This window comes from Coregonus lavaretus (genome assembly GCF_964263955.1).
Source record: "Coregonus lavaretus genome assembly, chromosome: 13".
NCBI lineage: Eukaryota > Metazoa > Chordata > Actinopteri > Salmoniformes > Salmonidae > Coregonus > Coregonus lavaretus.
Genome location: NC_140000.1, coordinates 29,869,951 through 29,889,576, shown reverse-complemented (window position 1 = coordinate 29,889,576; position 19,626 = coordinate 29,869,951). Strand labels below are relative to the sequence as shown.

Below are 19,626 nucleotides of genomic sequence, written 5' to 3'. Positions count from 1 at the left end.
GCCAAAATCCCGAAATATCCCTTTAAAAACGGCAAACCCGTTTTTTCCAGTGTTGAATATTCAATCAAATATTGTGGGGACATAATATCCATGTCTGTCTACCACCCCAGGATAAACTGTTTTATCAAGAGAGGCCCTATCAGACATCATACAGCCAGACCAACACATACAAACCAAGCTCCTGTAACTTGTTTCTTTACACCTTCAGAAACTCATTGGGTGGGTTTGTGTGTGTGTGTGTTAGAGAGAAAGAGTGTGTGTGTGCATGTTTGGCAAGTGTGTGTGGTGCGTATGTGTGTTTGCCCATTAGTCCAACCCACCCCAGGCCTGAGAAGGTCAGACAGCTCTCTCAAGTGAAAAAGTGACCAATTTAGCTCAAAATGCAAATCCAGTTGCATTCTCATTGGCAAAATGCAAGTCTTTTTTTCAGGGGACAAATTGACAAATATGCGTGCAGCCTCCCACCATCTCCTGATTTCACTGATTAATCAAGTAAATAAAATCTTGGTTTAATTAAAATTATCTGGACGTGCTCCCAGTCCAAACACTGGCAGACTCCACAGTCCTGCTCCACAGCACTGGAAGAAGTGTCCACGATAAATGATCACATACAAAGAGAGAATAACTCAATGTAATGAGGGAACTTAGCAATAATAATAACTAGCATAAGCTGTCAAAATGCTAAGAAATAGGTGCATTCTACAAATAAGAGGCACAAAATGAAGAAACAAAAGGAAAAGCAATCTCATAAATAAAGAGATAATTCAATCGAAAAAGCTACCGGAAAAATAACGACATAACTCAATCGAGACCTCCAAATGTGCCCTTGACTTTGATAAACACATCTTTTTAAAGTGTCACTGTTTTCATTTGCTTAAGTAACACTTTTCCTCAGCTGGACCCAGAGTAATGGCGTTGTTTACATGGCAACATTAAATACTGTAGTAGGCTCATAAGGGGATATTACAGATTCAACAAATATCCCACAAAGGATACATCAAAATGTTGATCATTTGGCCTCATAATCTTTCTCTTATTGATGTTGTCTGTCCTTTCAGACTACTCGACTGTACATCAAACAGAATTGCAATTCAGTCTTACTGTACAGTATACTGTATGTGTGAGTCTCCCCATTCCACGTAACCACAAAGTGTGTATTTTTTTTTGGCCAGAGACATGAGGGGAATGCCAAAGTAAAGACAGTTAGTTTCTCTGCTTATATGCTTTTATTTTTCTGAACAGATCAATTGTAGGACGTACCCCAGCAAAACAGACTATACGCTAACCTGAACCAGTTTGCAATGGTGAGACGATGGTGACTCTTCCCCCATTTTAGAAGTTGAGAGGTCATCACAAACAGAAGTAGGCCTAATCATGTAGTCTCTGTGATTGGTGAGGGCACACACTTAGAGAAAGCAGCAGCAGCCTGAGTATCTGAGTAGTCTGACCCACATGACCGGACTACCATAGTGCATCGTGGCAGCACTCTCATTGACTCTGCTACTGGCAACCTCTCCGTCAACTCTCTGAGACGGTCCACACATCTTAACACTCCTCGGCCATTAGTCAGTCACTCCACACACACACAGAGAGACACAGACACAACCTCAGACACACAATACACCCAGACCGACCATAGAGCTCTGTCTGTACTCCAATTAAAGTCCCATTAAAGTTTGGGCTGAAAGGGGGACGGACCGGAGGAAGCAGAGAAGGGCATTTATTGATGGCGCCCTCACTTCTCATTCCTACATTAAGTTGATTTTAAAAGCAATTAATACACATGGTCAAGGAAGAGTAATGGAGCGCCCTCTATTCTTAATCTGCCGGACATTCCCCAGTCATAGACCTGACCAGCCGAACCCTGATTTGCATTATAAATGACAAGATAAATCTTAATGGATTGAGGATAATCAGCTCGCCATGAAGGCTGACACATACACACACAAGTTACACATACAAACACGCACACACACACACAAGGGAAATTAAGAGCTTTGAATACGCCTGCATTGATTATTTTAAATTATTAGCCCACCTCTCTTTGGGTCTCCAATGCTTTTAGCCTAAGCTTTAACACATTTACAGAGACTTATTGACTATAATTACAACTGAGTCTTGGTAATGGACACATCAATTATGAGTCGCACATGTCTTTGACCAGGCGGTGCACAGGGAATCCCAATCCGTGGTCCATTAGCGTCTCTCCTCCTGCAGCTCAATCAGTCTTTACCTTCTCCTTTCCTCCAACGCATGGCCTAAGCTCACACCACTACATGAACCATGTCTTTACATTCTCCTCTGATTCCTGGCCTAACCCTGATACCGCTATATATGCTAGACTACGGTATCTCAAAACCCGATGTCCAAAACATGTAACGATTGGTGAATTCTAAGTGGTGTATACACTGTATAATAACACCTATCAATATCAGTGATGCAGCTATCAATGACTTTATAATAACTAATCAAAAACGAAGTATGTATCATAAAAATAAAAATAAATAGCAGTGAAGGTTTTCAAATAAGTGTTTTGGAAGACAACGTACCTGTGTGTGTGCGAACGTGCGCCAGGAAGGCCATGGAGTTGCTGCTCTTGCACACCTTGCCGCAGTGCTTGCACACGCTGCCCTGGTTCTCCTCGCGCTCGCGGTTGATCTGCTCCGTGTCCTCCAGGACATACTTGTTGACCTCGCGCAGCAGCTCCTCATGCTTCTCCTTGATGTGCACGAACAGCTCCTGCTCCGTCTCGAACGGGTCCGTGCACTTGACGCACTTGAAGGTGGCGCCGCCCTCCGGAAGCTCCTCGATGCTGGCCTGCTCGTTGCGCAGGTGGGCGGCGCTGGTCAGGTGCTGGTGCAGGTTGCTCTCCGTGTAGAAGGACTTGCCACACAGCATGCAGTGGAAGTGCTTCTCCTTGGTCGGGTGCTTCATGGAGATGTGCACATTGAGGCCACTCATACCGTCCGCCACGAAGCCGCAGTCTTCGCAGCGGATGCGGGGGTTGGGAGTTAACCCCTTGGACAGACCTGAGGCCCCTACAGGTTTGGTTCTTTTGATCTTCAGAAAACTGCCCGCCCCGGCCAGGCCACTTCCAGCCAGGCCAGAGTGGCCCTCAACAGAGTGAGCCATGCGTTCTTCATGCAGAGCCAGCTCGGCTTCAGTCAAGGACTTGAGAGGTACGATGCAAGCGTCGAACGGCAGCGCCCTGGTGAGCTGTTTCTCTACAGAAGAGATGTCGGGTTTCTCATCAGCCATCTCAACATCGTCGTCTGAACAGACTAGCTCTGGCTCCGCATCGGGCTCGGCCCCTTCCTTCTGGCCTTCCTCAGGCGGTGTTATGGTGATGTCTGCTGGTGCTTCCTGAGGCTCAATCGTACATGGAGCTTCGTTGCTGGTTTGTTCCGAGCCACCATCGGATGCCTCACCAGCCACCTGGATCTCCATGTTTTCCTCAACAACAGTGCCACTAACTTCCACTACTGGGGCTGCATGCTCGTTGCTCAAAACGTCAAAAGTCTGTGTGGGGTTAGTGGTAATATGCTCTGTGTCTGTGGGCTGGTCTGTAGCTGTGTCTGTGGGTTGCTCTGTATCGGTGATAGGGGGCTGGTCCTTGTCTGTGTTGTTGGGCTTGTCTGTGTCTGTGGGTTGGTCTGTATCTGTGTCTGTGGGTTGCTCTGTATCGGTGATAGGGGGCTGGTCTGTGTCTGTGTTGATGGGCTGGTCTGTGTCTGTGGGTTGGTCTGTATCTGTGTCTGTGGGTTGGTCTGTGTCTATAATGTTAGGCTGGACTGTATCTGTGTCTGTGGGTTGCTCTGTATCGGTGATAGGGGGCTGGTCTGTGTCTGTGGGTTGCTCTGTATCTATTTCTGTGGGTTGGTCTGTGTCTATAATGTTAGGCTGGTCTGTAGTTGTGTCTGTGGGCTGGTCTGTGTTAGTGGGCTGCTCTATGTCTGTGTCAGGGGGCACTAAGGGGGAGGGATCCTCAGTGTGAGAATTGTTGTCAGCATCAGGGTTATCTCTGCTCCCCAGCTCCATGGCCTCCTCCTCCGGCTGTACCAGGTCTTTTATCACAAAGTTTTCCAGGTTCTCTAGGTAGACCTCACTCTTCTGCTTATGCTTGTCCGTGGAGGCGTGGCGAGACATCTCTCGACGCGTGACCGCGTAGTAGCTACACGCCAGGCACACAAACTCAAAGTCCCGGGTGTGTCTCCTCTTCACGTGGAGGTCGAGGGAGGGAATCGAATGAGCTACGAAGTTGCAATGGCTGCAGGAGTTGACCAAGTCGTACTTGCTCTTTTTCGGGCTGCTCACTTGTGCTTTGTCGTCGTCTTGCGACAGCTCCCCTGCTTCGTCCGTGGCCCCCTCCTCTCCTTTGGACCCTGCTCTGACTGCACTATTGTGATGTATAGCCTCACCCTCGCTGGCCTGAGAGCCTGACTCTGTACTCACAACCTGCACTGATGTATCCAGGTCCACTTGGCCATCACTGCTAGCATCCTCCATGCGTTTAAGGTGCTTCTTTGTGATACAGTGTCGGTCCATGTCACCTTTCGTCACACAGTTGTAAGAACAAAGCCTGCAGGTGTAGCTGTACTGCCGGCTGTGCTTACGACGAATATGGACGTTTAGATTGGTACTATTGGAAGCGAGAAGGCCACAGTATTCACATGTAGTTGCAGCAGGCCCCTTTGGCCTGCCTCTCCTCCTCTTGGGGGGTCTTCTCTCGTCCATGTGCTCTTCCATGTTCTCCAACACGGCTTTCGCAGCCTCAACAGCTTTCTCATTAACATCAGGGTGCAGCTCTCCATCATGTCCAATGACCCCTACTGCCACGTCATCTGTCAGCATGTCGTCACCGACCGAATCTATGCTCACCTTGTCAACGCACTCCTCAAAGGAGGACCCTGTGTTTTTCTCCTCAGCCACATGCTGGTGGCTCTCCGAGGACACATGTGTGTCCATCCACTCAGATGTAGCGGTGTAGTAGTGGCAGATATTACAGAGGAAGCGATGCTCGCCATGGTGCTTTAGCCGAGCGTGGCTCTCCAGCAAAGCCGAGTTACTGACCCTGAATTCGCAGCTCCCGCACTGCAGCTGGAACCTGGCACCGAGCGCACGCTTGGACGCCCGGGTCTGAGTCATCCTGGAGGCAAAGATTTGAGCCTGTTCGGCTGTCTTCTTGTCCATGGGTGACGAGAGGCCAGAGGATTCCCTGCTTTCCGTGACTCGTTTGTTGTGCTTGTTACTAAGACAGTGCTTTTCGTAGTCGCACTTTGCCACACAGGCGTACAAGCAGACTTCACAGAAGTAATTCATCTCTTTGGTGTGGCGTCTCTTGATGTGTGTATCTAGGCTGGGCTTGTCCCTAAACTCGTGACCACAGTAGCTGCAAGCATGTATAGTCTTGGGCTTGGGGCCCCGTTTACCTACTATCTTCTTACCGGGGGTCTCTTCTTGCTCCTCCTCTGCTATCTCCTCTGTAGCTATTGTAGTCACCTTCCTATCAAAAATATCTCTCCCTGTCCCTTGTTTCTCAGCAATTTCCTCTTTGGCTATTATTGTAGTCACCTCCCCCTCAGAACCCCCTGCCTCTGTGCCCTGGCTCTGACTCTCTGTGGCATCCTGCTGTCTCTCACTGCTGCTCACTTTCTCCTCAGTGTCTCCACCTGTCTTGTAATTTGAACTCTGTGCTGTTGCTCCGGTTGTGGAGCCATCTATTTCAACAAGTACATCAGCTGAGCTCACACCTCTGGTCTTTCCTCTACCGGTGTGCTTCCTCTTGGAGTGAATCTTCAAGGCAGTTGGACTTTTGGCCACAAAGCCACAGATGGGACAGGTACAGCCATAACCTGTCTCCGGGGTAACGTTCACCTCAGCCCGAGGGGGCTGGTCTGACTCCTTCCCATCAGCCACCTCACCGCCGGTGTCCTCCTCAATCTCTCCTGTGCTTTCAGCTGTGACATCATCAGGCCTGGGCCTCTTCGCTGGGGAAGGAATTCCTCCACTCTCCATTTCCTCTGTGGAGACACTTCCTGTGTCCCCATGATGAGGCACCTTGTCCTCATTAATCTCCTTCCCTGACCTTAATTCTCTGTCCATGTTAGACACCTCCTGATGCCTTTACATGAGAAGAGGAAATTGGACTCTGTTCCAGCAATCAATTAAGTTATGATCCTGTTCCTGTAAAAGAACATTTAAGATGGGCAATCCTCATATAATTGACTGTGAAATTAGCTGAACAAAATAAATATAACAATACTGTGTTTCAAATTGTATAGAAGGAGTAGGCTATTCAGAGATCATTCTGCATGTTCAAAAATGAAGTAGGCCAAATGTAGCTATCGGTCGCCATCTAGTGCTTTTAGAATGAAACTGTTCAATGATAAGGTGGTTGATGTTGGATATTAGCATGTGATCAAATGACTATCTCTAGATAAAAATAAGCTAAAAACGGGGAAAGGCAGTGAGTGGTCAGTAGCATAGATTGAAGTAGGTTACAATTAATTAGGCCTAGATTCTATTTACCTCTCCCCTTTAAATCTATTTAACTTCACTACCTAATTTATAAACATTATACAATAGACTTTGTACATCTGATGGTTGACACAGTCACCTAACAAGAACTTAGCCGGCTTAGATATTTCACTCTCCCTTCTTGTGACCTATCTACATCTAGGCACCATCTCTCTGGATGGGGTCCCAATCGCTTGGGAGACTTTTGGCCAAAATGTCATTGCTATGCAATATTTGTTTCAGCCTGATGCCAAAAATATGATTCCCAATTACATGGGACATGGCCCCACCTTGACATTACAAGAACTCATTTTTGTTCCCCATCAGATTTTATGACTACTCTCCTCAAACTTATAGATACTACGTGAAATGAATTATATGCGTGGTCAAGTTTGCTTTAAAAGTAGGCAATGATTTATAAATGTCTCAATTAACTCAACCTGACCTGAACCTTTTCCCACCTGTTCCAGTAACCAGTCTAGCCACCCTCTCACATGCCTTGCCAAGACATGTCTTCAGAGTATTGATTTATCTCACGATAGTGTCAAATTGATGAGAGATTACATGGTAAAAAATATAAACGCAACATGCAACAATTTCAAAGATTTTGCTGAGTTACAGTTCATATAAGGAACTAAATTGAAATAAATAAATTAGGCCCTAATCTATGGATTTCACATGACTGGCCAGGGGCGCAGCCATGGGAGGCCATGGGAGGGCATAGGCCCACCCACTTGGGAGCCAGGCCAACACACTGGGGAGCGAGGCCCAGCCAATCAGAATGAGTTTTTCCCCACAAAAGGGCTATATTACAGACATAATTACTCCTCCGCACCCGCCTGCGAAGAAACCGGATGTGGAGGTCCTCGGCTGGCGTGGTTACACGTGGTCTGCGGTTGTGAGGCCAGTTGGACGTACTACCAAATTCTCTAAAATGACGTTGGAGGTGGCTTATGGTAGAGAAATTAACATTTAAATTATCTGGCAACAGCTCTGGTGGACATTCCTGCAGTCAGCATACCAATTGCACACTCCCTCAAAATTTGAGACATCTGTGGCATTGTGTTGTGTGACAAAACTGCTCATTTTAGTGGCCTTTTACTGTCCCCTGCACACTGTGCACCTGTTTAATGATCATGCTGTTTAATCAGCTTCTTGATATGCCACACCTATCAGGTGGATGGATTATCTTGACAAAGGATTAAATGCTCACTAACAGGGATGTAAACAAATGTGTTCACAAAATTTGAGAGAAATAAGCTTTTTGTGCGTATGGAAAATGTCTGTCCTCTTTTATTTCAGCTCATGAAACATGGGACCAGCACTTTACATGTTGCATTTATATTTTTGATCAGTGTAATTAAAGACTTGAAGGAGGTCAGGTGGTTACTGGAGTGAGAAAATACAGTATGTGATGAAAGTAGAATAATTAATAAGGGCACTTTGCATGTTTTCAGTCAGTCAGGGAGTGAATACAATTATCTGACGAACTGTGTCTATCACTTGACAGCCAACCAGGTACATTTCACATATTATTGCACGAATTCAAACTGTATTTTCCTGCTGAAGACTCGTTATTCAGCCCGTCTCCACGTTGCCCTGGACAGAGCGGAATGTTAAGCAGAGGTAGGCAAGTAGCTCCTTATCTAACTAGCTTAGCATTAGCTAGCGTTAGCCACTTAAAGGAACGCGGGTCTAACTAGCTAGCTAGCATAGTTGTTCTGGTCCGGTGGTTATGCATGTACGAGATAGTTAAGGCTAGTGGCTACCAATGCCAGAGCTCTGCAAAAACTTCTCAATTTATGGGTCATCATTCCAATCGGTATCTAAGCAATATTCGACTTTTGGGAAATTAGCGTCAAAGTCGGTTTGGATGTAGCTATTTCATTCATACTCGTTCCTATTTATGGCAACTATCATTTCGATTCCGATATGTTCAAAATATTCATGAAAATACAGAAGAGCTAGTAATTTGAGTTACGTGAAGCCAATCCTATCAGATAACAGTATTTTCACTGTCGTCCAATGAGAGCGGCACATAAGTGGGTCTTGTTTGTTCCTATGCTCCTGAAAACGACGGCAGCACAGAGGCCCAAAAAGGAAGCTAATGTCGACCTTTGAAATACTGGTGTTTATAAGCTAAACAGTTGCTGTACATAAATTGTAAATATCCATAATGCTTTAGGAATTACAGACCCGTATTTAAGTAATCGATATGATGGTAGTTTTATCAGCTTACCTACAATTTCCCCAGTATTCTCAATGTCCGCGCTTTTCCCCCTTGGTCACAAGTGGCGTACCGTAGCACGTACCATACGTCACTCTAGCAAGCTGATGCCGCGTTCCAGACAACTCGGAAATTCCCGACTTAGAATGATGATGGGTTGGGGTTTAATGCCGCGTTCATATGCTAGTCGGAACTAGGAAACTCTGACTTGCTGATTCGCTGAACGCGTTCCGTGTAACACTTCAACCAGTTAGTAAGACGGATGTTTCCTAGTTCCAACTAGTATGTGAACGCTTTCACTTGTAGGCCTAAATTCTTTCACATCATTGCAGATTAAAGAAATTAGATGGCAGAGAGGGAACTAGCCTACTTTTTAGACAACTGAGATGCTCAACAACAGGTATCAAATGATCACACCTGTGATCAGGGGCTCAGTTCCAGCAAGGCGAGGAAGGCAGAATCACAATCTCATAATGAGTAGATTTGGGATGCAAGGTGATTTGTAGATCAGTGATTCTGCACAGTCTGACTGCAATGTAATTGATCTCAAACATGCACTATTTCTCCAGTAATTCACCTTCAACCCTAGTCTTTTTTTGCACTGTCCCTGTATTCCACTGCTCAATTTCATTGGCAATTGTATACAGCCCACAAGTGGGAGCATCACTCCAGACAGACACACAATGTATCAATTAACATTGTCAGTGATTAATCACCGTAGTAGCCATGTGACGTCCCTGTTCGTTGGTGAGGTTTGAAAATGGATTAATGTGCCTTAATTGATATGGTAGTCTGTCAGGTCAGGAGGTGATAAATTATACCCGTGCATTGAGTACACTGTTTACTTTCCCAGTAATTTTCCTTAATTCATCACAGTCAAAATTATATGACATGGATGGTTGGGAACGCAGCCCCCATCTCCAATTTTTCATTAGGTTCATTAGTCACTTGTACCCAGTTGTCTTTACTAAGGGAGGAAGGGTTGGCTATGTTGGATACTGACTGAAACTGCCTGTCTTCCTTGCAGGATGCCTCATCATCAATACATTGATTTCACGCAACAAACCAACATTTGCTCTTTGGTCCTTTCATTAGTTATCTCGAAGCAATTGCAAATAGAAAATTGAATTGGTTATTGATTTTTAACAGTGATGGCTTGAGATACATTTTGATGTAACCCCATTGCAAATAATAATTAAAATAAACACTGCTTGAATGGCTGACCATGCTTCTCCTAGAAGAACACTAGAGGGTGCTAAAATGTTTTCCCCATGGTTAGTAATACATGTAATAACACAGAACCCATAATACCTGCATTTAGGTATTTGCCTGTTAGATACAATATGGACGGTGTGCAGTACTGCTACCAGGGTTGAGCGAATTACGAAATAATGACTATTAAAATGATAAAATATGTAATCCTTTGAAAATAATAAAAAATAGTAATCTAATGTGATTCTGTTGTTACTTTGACTATACTTTGTATAGTGCATGTGTTGTGTAGTCTCATTCCTTTTGTACTGAGGGGGAGGGGGCTACCAGGTGATTTGCGATCACATGTCCAGGTGTTTTAGATCAGTGCAGAAATTGAGATCAGAAGAGGACCCCACTTAGGCTTTTAGGCTGCACCCAAATTTCCTACCCAGAACCCTGAGCAGTCTTGAATGAGATGGTCATATTTTACAGGATTTGTACCTCCAGCGTAGACTTTGAAACAATAGGTTACTTACTGTATAATAAAACAACTATTACAGATTGGCATATTTCTAATAATCCATCAAGTATGTGGTCCTCTGTAGCTCAGCTGGTAGAGCACGGCGCTTGTAACGCCAAGGTAGTGGGTTCGATCGCCGGGACCACCCATACAAAAAAAAAAATGTATGCACGCATGACTGTAAGTCGCTTTGGATAAAAGCGTCTGCTAAATGGCATTATTTATTATTAAGTTATTTGAATCCATGAAATATAACCTTATTTTCCGTAAGGACGCTCTGTATAAACCGTAACAATATATGTTATGCAATGCCGTGAAAATCAATTTTAATTGTGACTAAGTCATAAACTATCAAATGGTTTCTGAGTTCCTTGTTACTACTGTCTTGCCCTAGAAACAACTATTGTAGAATACCTGTGGGTTATCACAGTTCAACGACAAAGAGGAAGGCCTCTCCTTGGCCTTGAACTCTGCTTTTATGACAGTATTTTTGAATTGGAGACAATAAAATGAGAAATATAGGTGGCTTCTGGGTGCTGACACCAAGTGACACAAATCCACTTCAGCCTGAAAAGTATAGATAATTGGACTGATGAAGTGTGCTTTTCACAAGGGTCACTCAACTTTGAATTCAGAACCCTTCAGTAAGAGAATTAGAATACAGATCAAATTCAAATAGAGTTGGATAAATAAAATGGTGGCAACATATAAGTCTCCAAAACTACAGCAAACTCTTGAGGAATTAAAACCATTTTTTTGTGAAAATAAAAAGCAGCAAAAAAGAGTAGTCATCCAATCAGTAAATGAAAATCACATCCTTTAGGCAAGTGTCATGATATACGAATAGATATTGACCTACTGTAAGTGATACTGTACACGTTTGAGGGAGCTCCAAGTCCATGGACAAGATCCTTCAGATAACTAGAAAGCGTGCCGTGTTGGGAGTTCAACATGCTGTCACGAGGCGGCGATGTCACCGACCGGGGCTGGTGCCCATATGAACGTTGATTCATGTGAACCTTTGTGACATGCACAGTAGATCAAGGCCAATAAGAGTTGTGGCTGTCACACACAGAGTCAGACAGGACAGTATATCCCACTCTAGAGTTCAATGACCCTGGAAGCAGAGAGGAGAGCCGCTGCAGCTTACTATCTATCCCTGTACTTAATAAGTGATATTGTTCAGGGGACATTGAATATGACAAACAAATATACCACGATAATTACAGTTGTATAGTAACTTCATGATAATAATTTGATTATTGGTTGAACTGCGCAATAAACTTCCTCACTAGAAAATGTTCCAGTAATGATTGCTGTTACTATCAACTGTTTCTGTCTTTACAACACAGTATAAACAGTGTTACAAGCTGAAAGTAGAGGCATCAGACATTGGCTGGCGTGTATTGAAAGCAGTGTGAAAGCAATAAAGCATGTCAACAACTTGATGCAAGGACATTCCTCAGGTGACAGCGATGGCCATTGCGTCATATGTCTCAGAGCAAATGTAGCACTTTAAGGTTCTTGTTCTCCAAAGATCGCAGAATGCAGCCCTTACGACATTCTTCCAGAATGAAGGACAGTGTTTTATTTGTACTATATCTGTGGTGATAAGCGTCTGTCCTCCGTGCCCGTCTCAGACTGCTCCTCACCTCAATAAACAAGCCTTATCAAAGGCATTTACAACAGCCTGCATGCCTCATGAGTTACAATACCTGGATGCTTGCCCTGGAGAGTGGAGACCTGCATGTCTGGCTATGATGGATCAATATTTCCCAGTAGAGAATGTGTCTGGTGAAATATCCAGTGTTTTCGTTAAAGCAGCTAGTTAGTGGTGCGTGAGAATACAGATATAAAAGCCCTAGAATATGCCACAATACAGATCTCACACCTCCCTGTGCAGACTGTAACAGGTTATAGCCAGAGAAATGTTGTCTATCTTAAATTCAGTTTAATTTTTAGCCAATTCGTCACATCATCCTTACTCAATAAGGACTTGATATCTGAAATGATGGATTTGAAGTCAGATACACACCAATTACCATGTCAAAAATAAAAGCGGTCTTGGTCTCGTCAAGGTAAATAAAAGCGGTCTTGGTCTCGTCAAGGTCTTGATACACTTGTTCTTGGTCTAGGTCTTGGCACCTATGCCCTGGTCTGGGAATTGGTCTTGGCTCATGGTCTTGGACAAGACCGTAGTTGTTATGGACTCTTGAAATGTATCTCGGCAACCACATCTTGCGTGTACCACATGTTCCGTGAGCGCTGGCCTTCAGCGAGCTATTCAATTTGTTATGGAGGAGAGGTTGAGATGTTTGGCCTAGTGCGAGTGGCGGAACCAGGGTGGATCCTCTTTGGTAGGAGACAATCCACACCCTCCTCTAAAATCCTCCCAGCCAAGTCCATAGGCCAAATCCCCTCCCCTTCTGAATATCAGGTGTAGGTGTACCCCGACAAAACCGTGATTCGTCCAAATAATCATTGATGCAAAAACCAGCACACCGGTAGAATAGTTCTTCATAATCCTCATATCCCACAGACGTAAAACATGTTGATGTTTTTTCGTCTGTTAGGAGAGACTACTCAAAATACACCAATGGGCACCATCTCATGTCAGAATTATGTGACTAAAAGTGGAAGTCATGCAATCATTCAGGTGACTGGTGATGCCATCGGCAGCCTGCACCTGCAATCTCTTTATTGCAGTCGTTCAGCTCATGACCTTGACTACCTTCAGCAGGAAATCTCTGATTTACACATTTTGCCACGGCTATAGATAGACTGCATGTAGAATTCTAGATATCTATGAAACAGTATTTGAAAGTTGAAACAATGTATCAGAGACTCTAGCTTGATAAAATATGATAAAAAGTATAAAAGATGATATTGAAGCAATAGTGTTTTGGTAACCAGGGTTCCCTTTGATCTATTCTGAATACTACGCCTCCTTACCCAAACACATATGACACATGCTCACATCCTGTTAATTTATCAGACTAATAAAAGTAATTAGCTTATCTGGTTCAAACCTCTGTGCTAGGCACTGCAAAGATAACAAACAATATCCACACATTTTTAACATTTGTGTTTTTTCACTATCTAATCATGGCATGGGGTTGTTCAATGACAGACATGTTTGAAATCTATCACTTGATTGTTTAAGTTCAGAGAGACAAATAATCATGTTTTTTTGCAAAACTCTTTAAGTATCTTTACATACTGTAAATGGTTAAGTTGGTTGAAACCAGAGACGGAATCTTGATGTTGTGGTCACACAATGCCACATACTGTAAATGTGGTCTTGGTCTTGTCACTGGGTCTGGCCCCAGCATACATTTTCAGGTCTAGGTCGGGATCTCAACTCATGGTCGCAGACCGTAGTTAGACTCTCATCTCATTTGGTCAAGAAATCTCTTGTCAGAGTTATGTGACTAAAAAGTAGTGACACAACACAAAAGTGTCAGGGCACCTTGCTTTTGGTGGAAGCCGGATGGGACGCTTTCAGATTGGTCTTTCTCTGGGTCTCAGTCTGGATCTTGTTTTTCCACATTTTAACTGGTCTTGGGCTCGTCAGGTTCTCGATACACTTGGTCTGGGTTTCAGTCTCAAGAGTTTGGTTCTTGGTGTGGGTCTCGAGGTTGTGTATTGGTTTGGTTGGGGTCTGGTATTGGTTTGGGTCTGGGTATCGAGATGTCTGCTGGCCAGATTTGCCCAGAAAACACATTATTGATGAGACAGGCTTCTGAGTCAGTGTGGAATGTACGGTGGGGACACATGGCTGTGATCAGGGTTTAGGGTAGATAGGCACTGCTGGAGCTACCAAATCCACACAATCACGCTATGTTTCACTATTGTTTTCCTTCACTAATTCCGTCTGTCATTCCTGGCATTGTACAAAACTAAGTTGTAAGCTTTTGTTCAATGTAAAATGTGCTGTAATGTAAATTATAAATGGATGTACCATTTCTTTAAAACTGAAATATGGCAGAACTCCACAAGAAACGTCAGTCATATATCTGTCATATTGAAAGTTTTCATTACTTTGGGACATCCAACTCCTAGAAATCCATTCAGATATGCAGGCCTACTGTTTTTGGAATATTTAGCCCTTAGTAAGCCTGAACTAAACTTAGTAAGATAAAAAGTTCAGGATGGCTACATCTCTCAAGGACTTAGCTGAGAGATCAATGCTCCCTTACCTGTTTACATTGATCCGTGTCCAACTTAGGTGTGGGCTGGCAATGAGCAGAGCTATATACAGTGTGCTTGAGTACTCCCACAGTCCTTGGTAGCTTGGTACAGCCTGGGGTAATGACAGAGGCTCAAAGATTAGGCTCACCCCACCCTAAATGGATATGCTCTATCCATTGGTTTTCATTGAGAAAACGTTATCTGCTCTTTAGGGGAGGCCGTCAGTCGAGTTGTCTGCTCTTTAGGGGCTCTTTGTTTTTCACCAAGGGAGTATTGACAGGTCAAGGTGCACGAGTTTAGCTCAGTGGGTTGGCCTTATAAATAGAGGCATGGTGTAAGGCATCTGCACAACCACACACCACCTCAACGAGAGCCTGTCTTGGTAGGACAAGAACATTTGAATGTATTTCAGCTTTTCATTTTGTTTTTGAGAGTTTGTTCTATATCTCATCAAAATGGATAACGCATGTCAATGTACAGATTACAATGATAGGCAGTCAAATGCTATCCTTTACAACATCCTCAGTCGAGAAAATGACAAGTCAAGCCACAACAACCTGAACTACAACTTGATGCCTCATAGATGCAACTGCGAGATGCGACGGACAGTGTGCTTGAAAAGTCCAGCAGACATTTGCCAAGAGGCATCGGGAGTGCTGGTGAAAACAATTCACTTTATGAAGAACTTACCTGCCTTCAACCAACTCCCACCGAACGATCAACTATCGCTCCTCCAAAGTTGCTGGGCACCACTCTTTATTTTGGGTCTGGCCCAGAAAGGCATGAACTTTGACGTCATCGACACCCCTGCCGATAGCATGCTGAAAAGAATCCTCTTGAATTCTCAAGAGAGCTCAGAGACGGAAAGAGAGCAGCCCACCTTGGCTGGAGTGAACAAACTCAAGTCATGCCTCAAAAAGTTCTGGAGTCTGGATTTAAGTCCAAAGGAATACGCATACCTCAAGGGCATCATGATATTTAACCCAGGTGAGGTTTGCCTTAAAGCTTCAATATTTCAACCAGTCAATGGAAGCGCTTGTTCTGTAGGGATTTTACGTCCCCACAGCTTCTTGATAATCTAATAAACCTCCCTACATACAAAATTCAAACATGAAATAAGGCTTGTTAAGGGCTTGTCCCCACTGTCGACTCAACGCAACAAAACATCAAATACCGTCAGTGAATCCAGCTGACCAGTAGGGTTACAAAAAACAATTGCAATGTCATATATAACTGAACAGTACTGTACTGTACCACTGTGTATAAAATGTAGCTTGTCCACTCATGATACATTTCTATCTTCCTCAACAGATGTGAAAGACCTAAAGGCAGCTCTATTCGTGGAGGGCTTACAGCAGGAGGCTCAGCATGCTCTGAGGGAGGTGGTCCAACCACTCCACCCCGGGGACCGAGGCCGCTTCGCTCGCATCCTGCTCGCGGCCTCCATGCTCAAGACCATCACACCCAACCTCATCACTGAGCTCTTCTTCCGTCCTGTCATAGGCCAAGCAGATCTGCTGGACTTCCTGGTCGATATGCTTTTCTGCAGGTAGCTACTGTATAGCTGATATACAGAGACCTGATATAATTTCCCGCTGGGACAATAAAGTTGAAACTTGAACTTGAGGGGTTTGGGCTCCCACTGTGAGGGACATTGAGCCCCCAGGACTGAGTTGGGGTGTCTGGTCATGTGGTTAAGAGATTGACAAATAAGTGCTCATCATAATGGGGAAACAAAATAAATGTGTATTCTTTATTCACAGAAACACTATCCCTGTTAGGTTTTCATGTCTGACCAAATAGGAAAAAATATATTTTTTAAATATGAGAACAGTTTGCTATTGTTTACATCCAACTATGAATTAGCAACATTTACTGTATATTTGCAAAATATTGTGTAGAAAATTTAGGTCACAATGGCTGGTAGTTATAACAGATATTTTACTGGTTATATCAGACAGGCTACACTACAGTCTTACAATATACATTCCTTAAAATCATGTATATTGTGCAGAATACTGTCAAGATACATTGTTTGTTTTGTGTATGTTTGGATGAATAATGTAAATAATTTCTGGGACTGCCTCCAGAATATTTTTTATAAATATATTTTTATACAATTATTGTGTTATGTCTTTACAATTTGGAATATGGTTTGTGAGACAAGCATACAAACAGTAGATTAAACATCCCCTGTTCAAGAGGTCTATATTACAGGAGGCATTGCCATTCAAGGAGCTCTTCAAGCTCAATTTAAACGTATCTCTTCTAAAGTAACTACTAATAAGCAGTGCACTGGAATAATATGTGCAGGATTCAAAGCCCACATTCTCCCCCCTAATCATTGGGTTAGAGTGAATCTGTGTTGGGAATTGGGAATGAGTGGAGTGGAGCATCAGTGATGTTTTCATACATAGACAAGACTATCACAGTAGTGTGAGAGTGCTCCTCAAGTCTCCAACTTCCTGCTCCAGTTCCTGTTGATTCATATTGTGTTTGAACCCAAGTTACAGTAAGCTTTATCTATATTACCTCACTGGTACAGAGGGCACTTTGGAAGGTGGTTTACCTGCTGGGTGCCTGGTACCGTCATCTTGCTGCCCCTCTCCTCTCACGAGTCCCACCCCTCCCCCCAAGGTGACGGTGTGGAGTCAATGACACAGCGGTGGTTCACCGCAGCAATGAAAGACAGCCTCGATGGAACTGCATAGTGACTGTCTCAACAGTCAATAACAGTCACTAAGCTCTCCTTATCATACCAATAAGATATGAGGAGTAATAATATTTTCAGTCTAATGAAGCCAAGGTCAGGATTGAACGAAAAATGTCACAGTGTTCTATATATCTAAATAAAGAATACTATCTTAACATATGTAGAGTGTCACACCATCTAGCATTAGGTTGTGATTTAGTTTCCCTAGACTGGATCTGTGAACAACTTTTCACAAAAACATTAAGGTGAAAATGTGTGATAAATTGTATTTATTTTCTTTTACGTTTTCTTTTTTTATTCAAGTACAGTGCTACCGAACAATAAGTATCTTACTGCTCTTTGAATGCACAGTACAGAGTGTTTATTTATGCAGCAATAAAGACAGATTAATCAGATCTCAAAGATATATTCTACATTATTTTATTCCTTTGTATTCACAAATTAGAATAGACATTTTTACAGAGCAATTCACAAAAGCAAAACCCTATGTCGAAACCAAGAAAAAGGCTTTGGAGCCAAGGGATATGTCTCCAGAAAACATTTCAAAAATATATAATAAATGCATGTTCAAATCTTCCTAACATAATTTAATGTAGCTAACAGTAAAAGTAATAAAATCAGTAAAGAACTTACGCAATCAATACATTTACAGTCGAGAACATGGCATCTTCAAGAGAGAACTGCGAGTGAGGAGGAGCAGGACATCAGCCCAAGACTTGGAGCTCTGTCACCTCCATGCCTGAAGAAACCTCTGGTTTTTGGAGGTCCCTCATTTAGGTGTAAACACCAACTATGACAACCATTAAGGGCAGTGCCACACAGAGCCCTATGCAACTGATTGACATCACAGAGAGAGGACTTTGATCTGAGAATGTTGGGGTGAAGTCAAGGAAGGTCAGGAGAGGCTTTAGATCTGCACTGGTGTCGATGAAGAGATCGACAGGACAGAGAGATAAACCAGACCATCCCCTTATTTTGGGCCATATTCCGTAGGGTAATGTTGACAGGTGTACCATCCAGCATCCTCATCTTTGATATTCTGAACAACCAGAGCGCAGCCAGGCCCCACTCTCAGTCTCTCTGCTCTTTCTGTATTTTCAACACTGATCTTCCCATATGAGACCACTTCAGTAACACTCTGAGATCCAGCTCTGTGGAACAGCCACTTAGTTGAGGAACAATCACCTTTAGGATACAAAGTGGCACATGGATCGATATTGGGTGTTCCACTATCTCCAAAGCCCCCCATAGGATCAGTCCAAAGAAGAGCCGTGCTGATCAGTAGCTCCATCAGAAGTACAGTATGTGAAGTTTATCCCCAGCCATGATCTTTCTGTGCTCTGTGAGTGTAGTTGTACCACAAGTCTCTCTCTACAGCCCCGATGTCTTCTAATTAAAGGTTAGAACATGACTTACACTTTTGCTTTGACCAATGCGAACTCAACTGACTAAACACAAACCACATAAATGCATTGCGGTTTATGGACTTATCACAGATGTAATTTCGACAGCTCTTGGCTGATGGACAGTGACATATTTCAAACTTTACTTATTTGCGTCTGATGTCCATGCCATCTATTTTGTGGATCCTGCTCAATGCATTTGGAGGCCACATTTCCAAATGAATGGGAAAGATTGGCACCATCACTCATTCATTTTGGATTTAGGCCTGCAGATTTCTCCTAATGCAATAGACGGACCTATAAAACAAATGATATGGACTCAGGGCAATTTTCGACTATTAAAACCTGAGCATTATTGAGGTTATGAGGTACTACAAGGTTTTCCACAATATACATTGAACAAAAATATAAATGCAACATGCAACAATTTCAAAGATTGTACTGAGTCACAGTTCATATAAGGAAATCAGTCAATTGAAATAAATTCATTAGGCCCTAATCTATGGATTTCACATGACTGGGAATACAGATATGCATCTTTTGGTCACAGATACCTTAAAAAAAAAGTAGGGGCGTGGATTAGAAAATCAGTCAGTATCTGGTGTGACCACCATTTGCCTCATGCAGCACGACACATCTCCTTCACATAGAGTTGATCAGGCTGTTGATTGTGGCCTATGGAATGTTGTCCCACTCCTCTTCAATGGCTGTGCGAAGTTGCTGGATATTGGCGGGAACTCGAACACACTGTCGTACACAACAATCCAGAGTATCCCAAAAATGCTCAATGGGTGACATGTCTGGTGAGTATACAGGCCATTGAAGAACTGGGACATTTTCAGCTTCCAGGAATTGTGTACAG

The 19,626-nt window shown here is 43.4% G+C and overlaps 2 protein-coding genes across 2 annotated transcripts; one reads left to right on the top strand and one right to left on the bottom strand.

Moving 5' to 3' along the window:
* Window positions 1-1,913: 1,913 nt before the first annotated feature.
* Window positions 1,914-8,810, bottom strand: LOC311140015 (zinc finger protein 407-like; the record flags this gene model as incomplete). Its single annotated transcript, XM_084174989.1, has 3 exons — window positions 8,756-8,810; window positions 2,550-6,183; window positions 1,914-1,930 (listed from the first exon to the last, which is right to left on the bottom strand). The coding sequence occupies exons 2-3, from the start codon at window positions 6,100-6,102 to the stop codon at window positions 1,914-1,916; spliced, it is 3,570 nt and encodes a 1,189-aa protein (XP_084031115.1). The 5' UTR covers window positions 6,103-6,183; window positions 8,756-8,810.
* A 6,036-nt stretch (window positions 8,811-14,846) lies between these two features.
* Window positions 14,847-17,756, top strand: LOC311139166 (nuclear receptor subfamily 0 group B member 2-like). Its single transcript, XM_084174058.1, has 2 exons — window positions 14,847-15,635; window positions 15,960-17,756. Exons 1-2 carry the CDS (start codon window positions 15,104-15,106, stop codon window positions 16,199-16,201), a joined length of 774 nt encoding a protein of 257 aa, XP_084030184.1. The 5' UTR covers window positions 14,847-15,103; the 3' UTR covers window positions 16,202-17,756.
* Window positions 17,757-19,626: the final 1,870 nt, after the last annotated feature.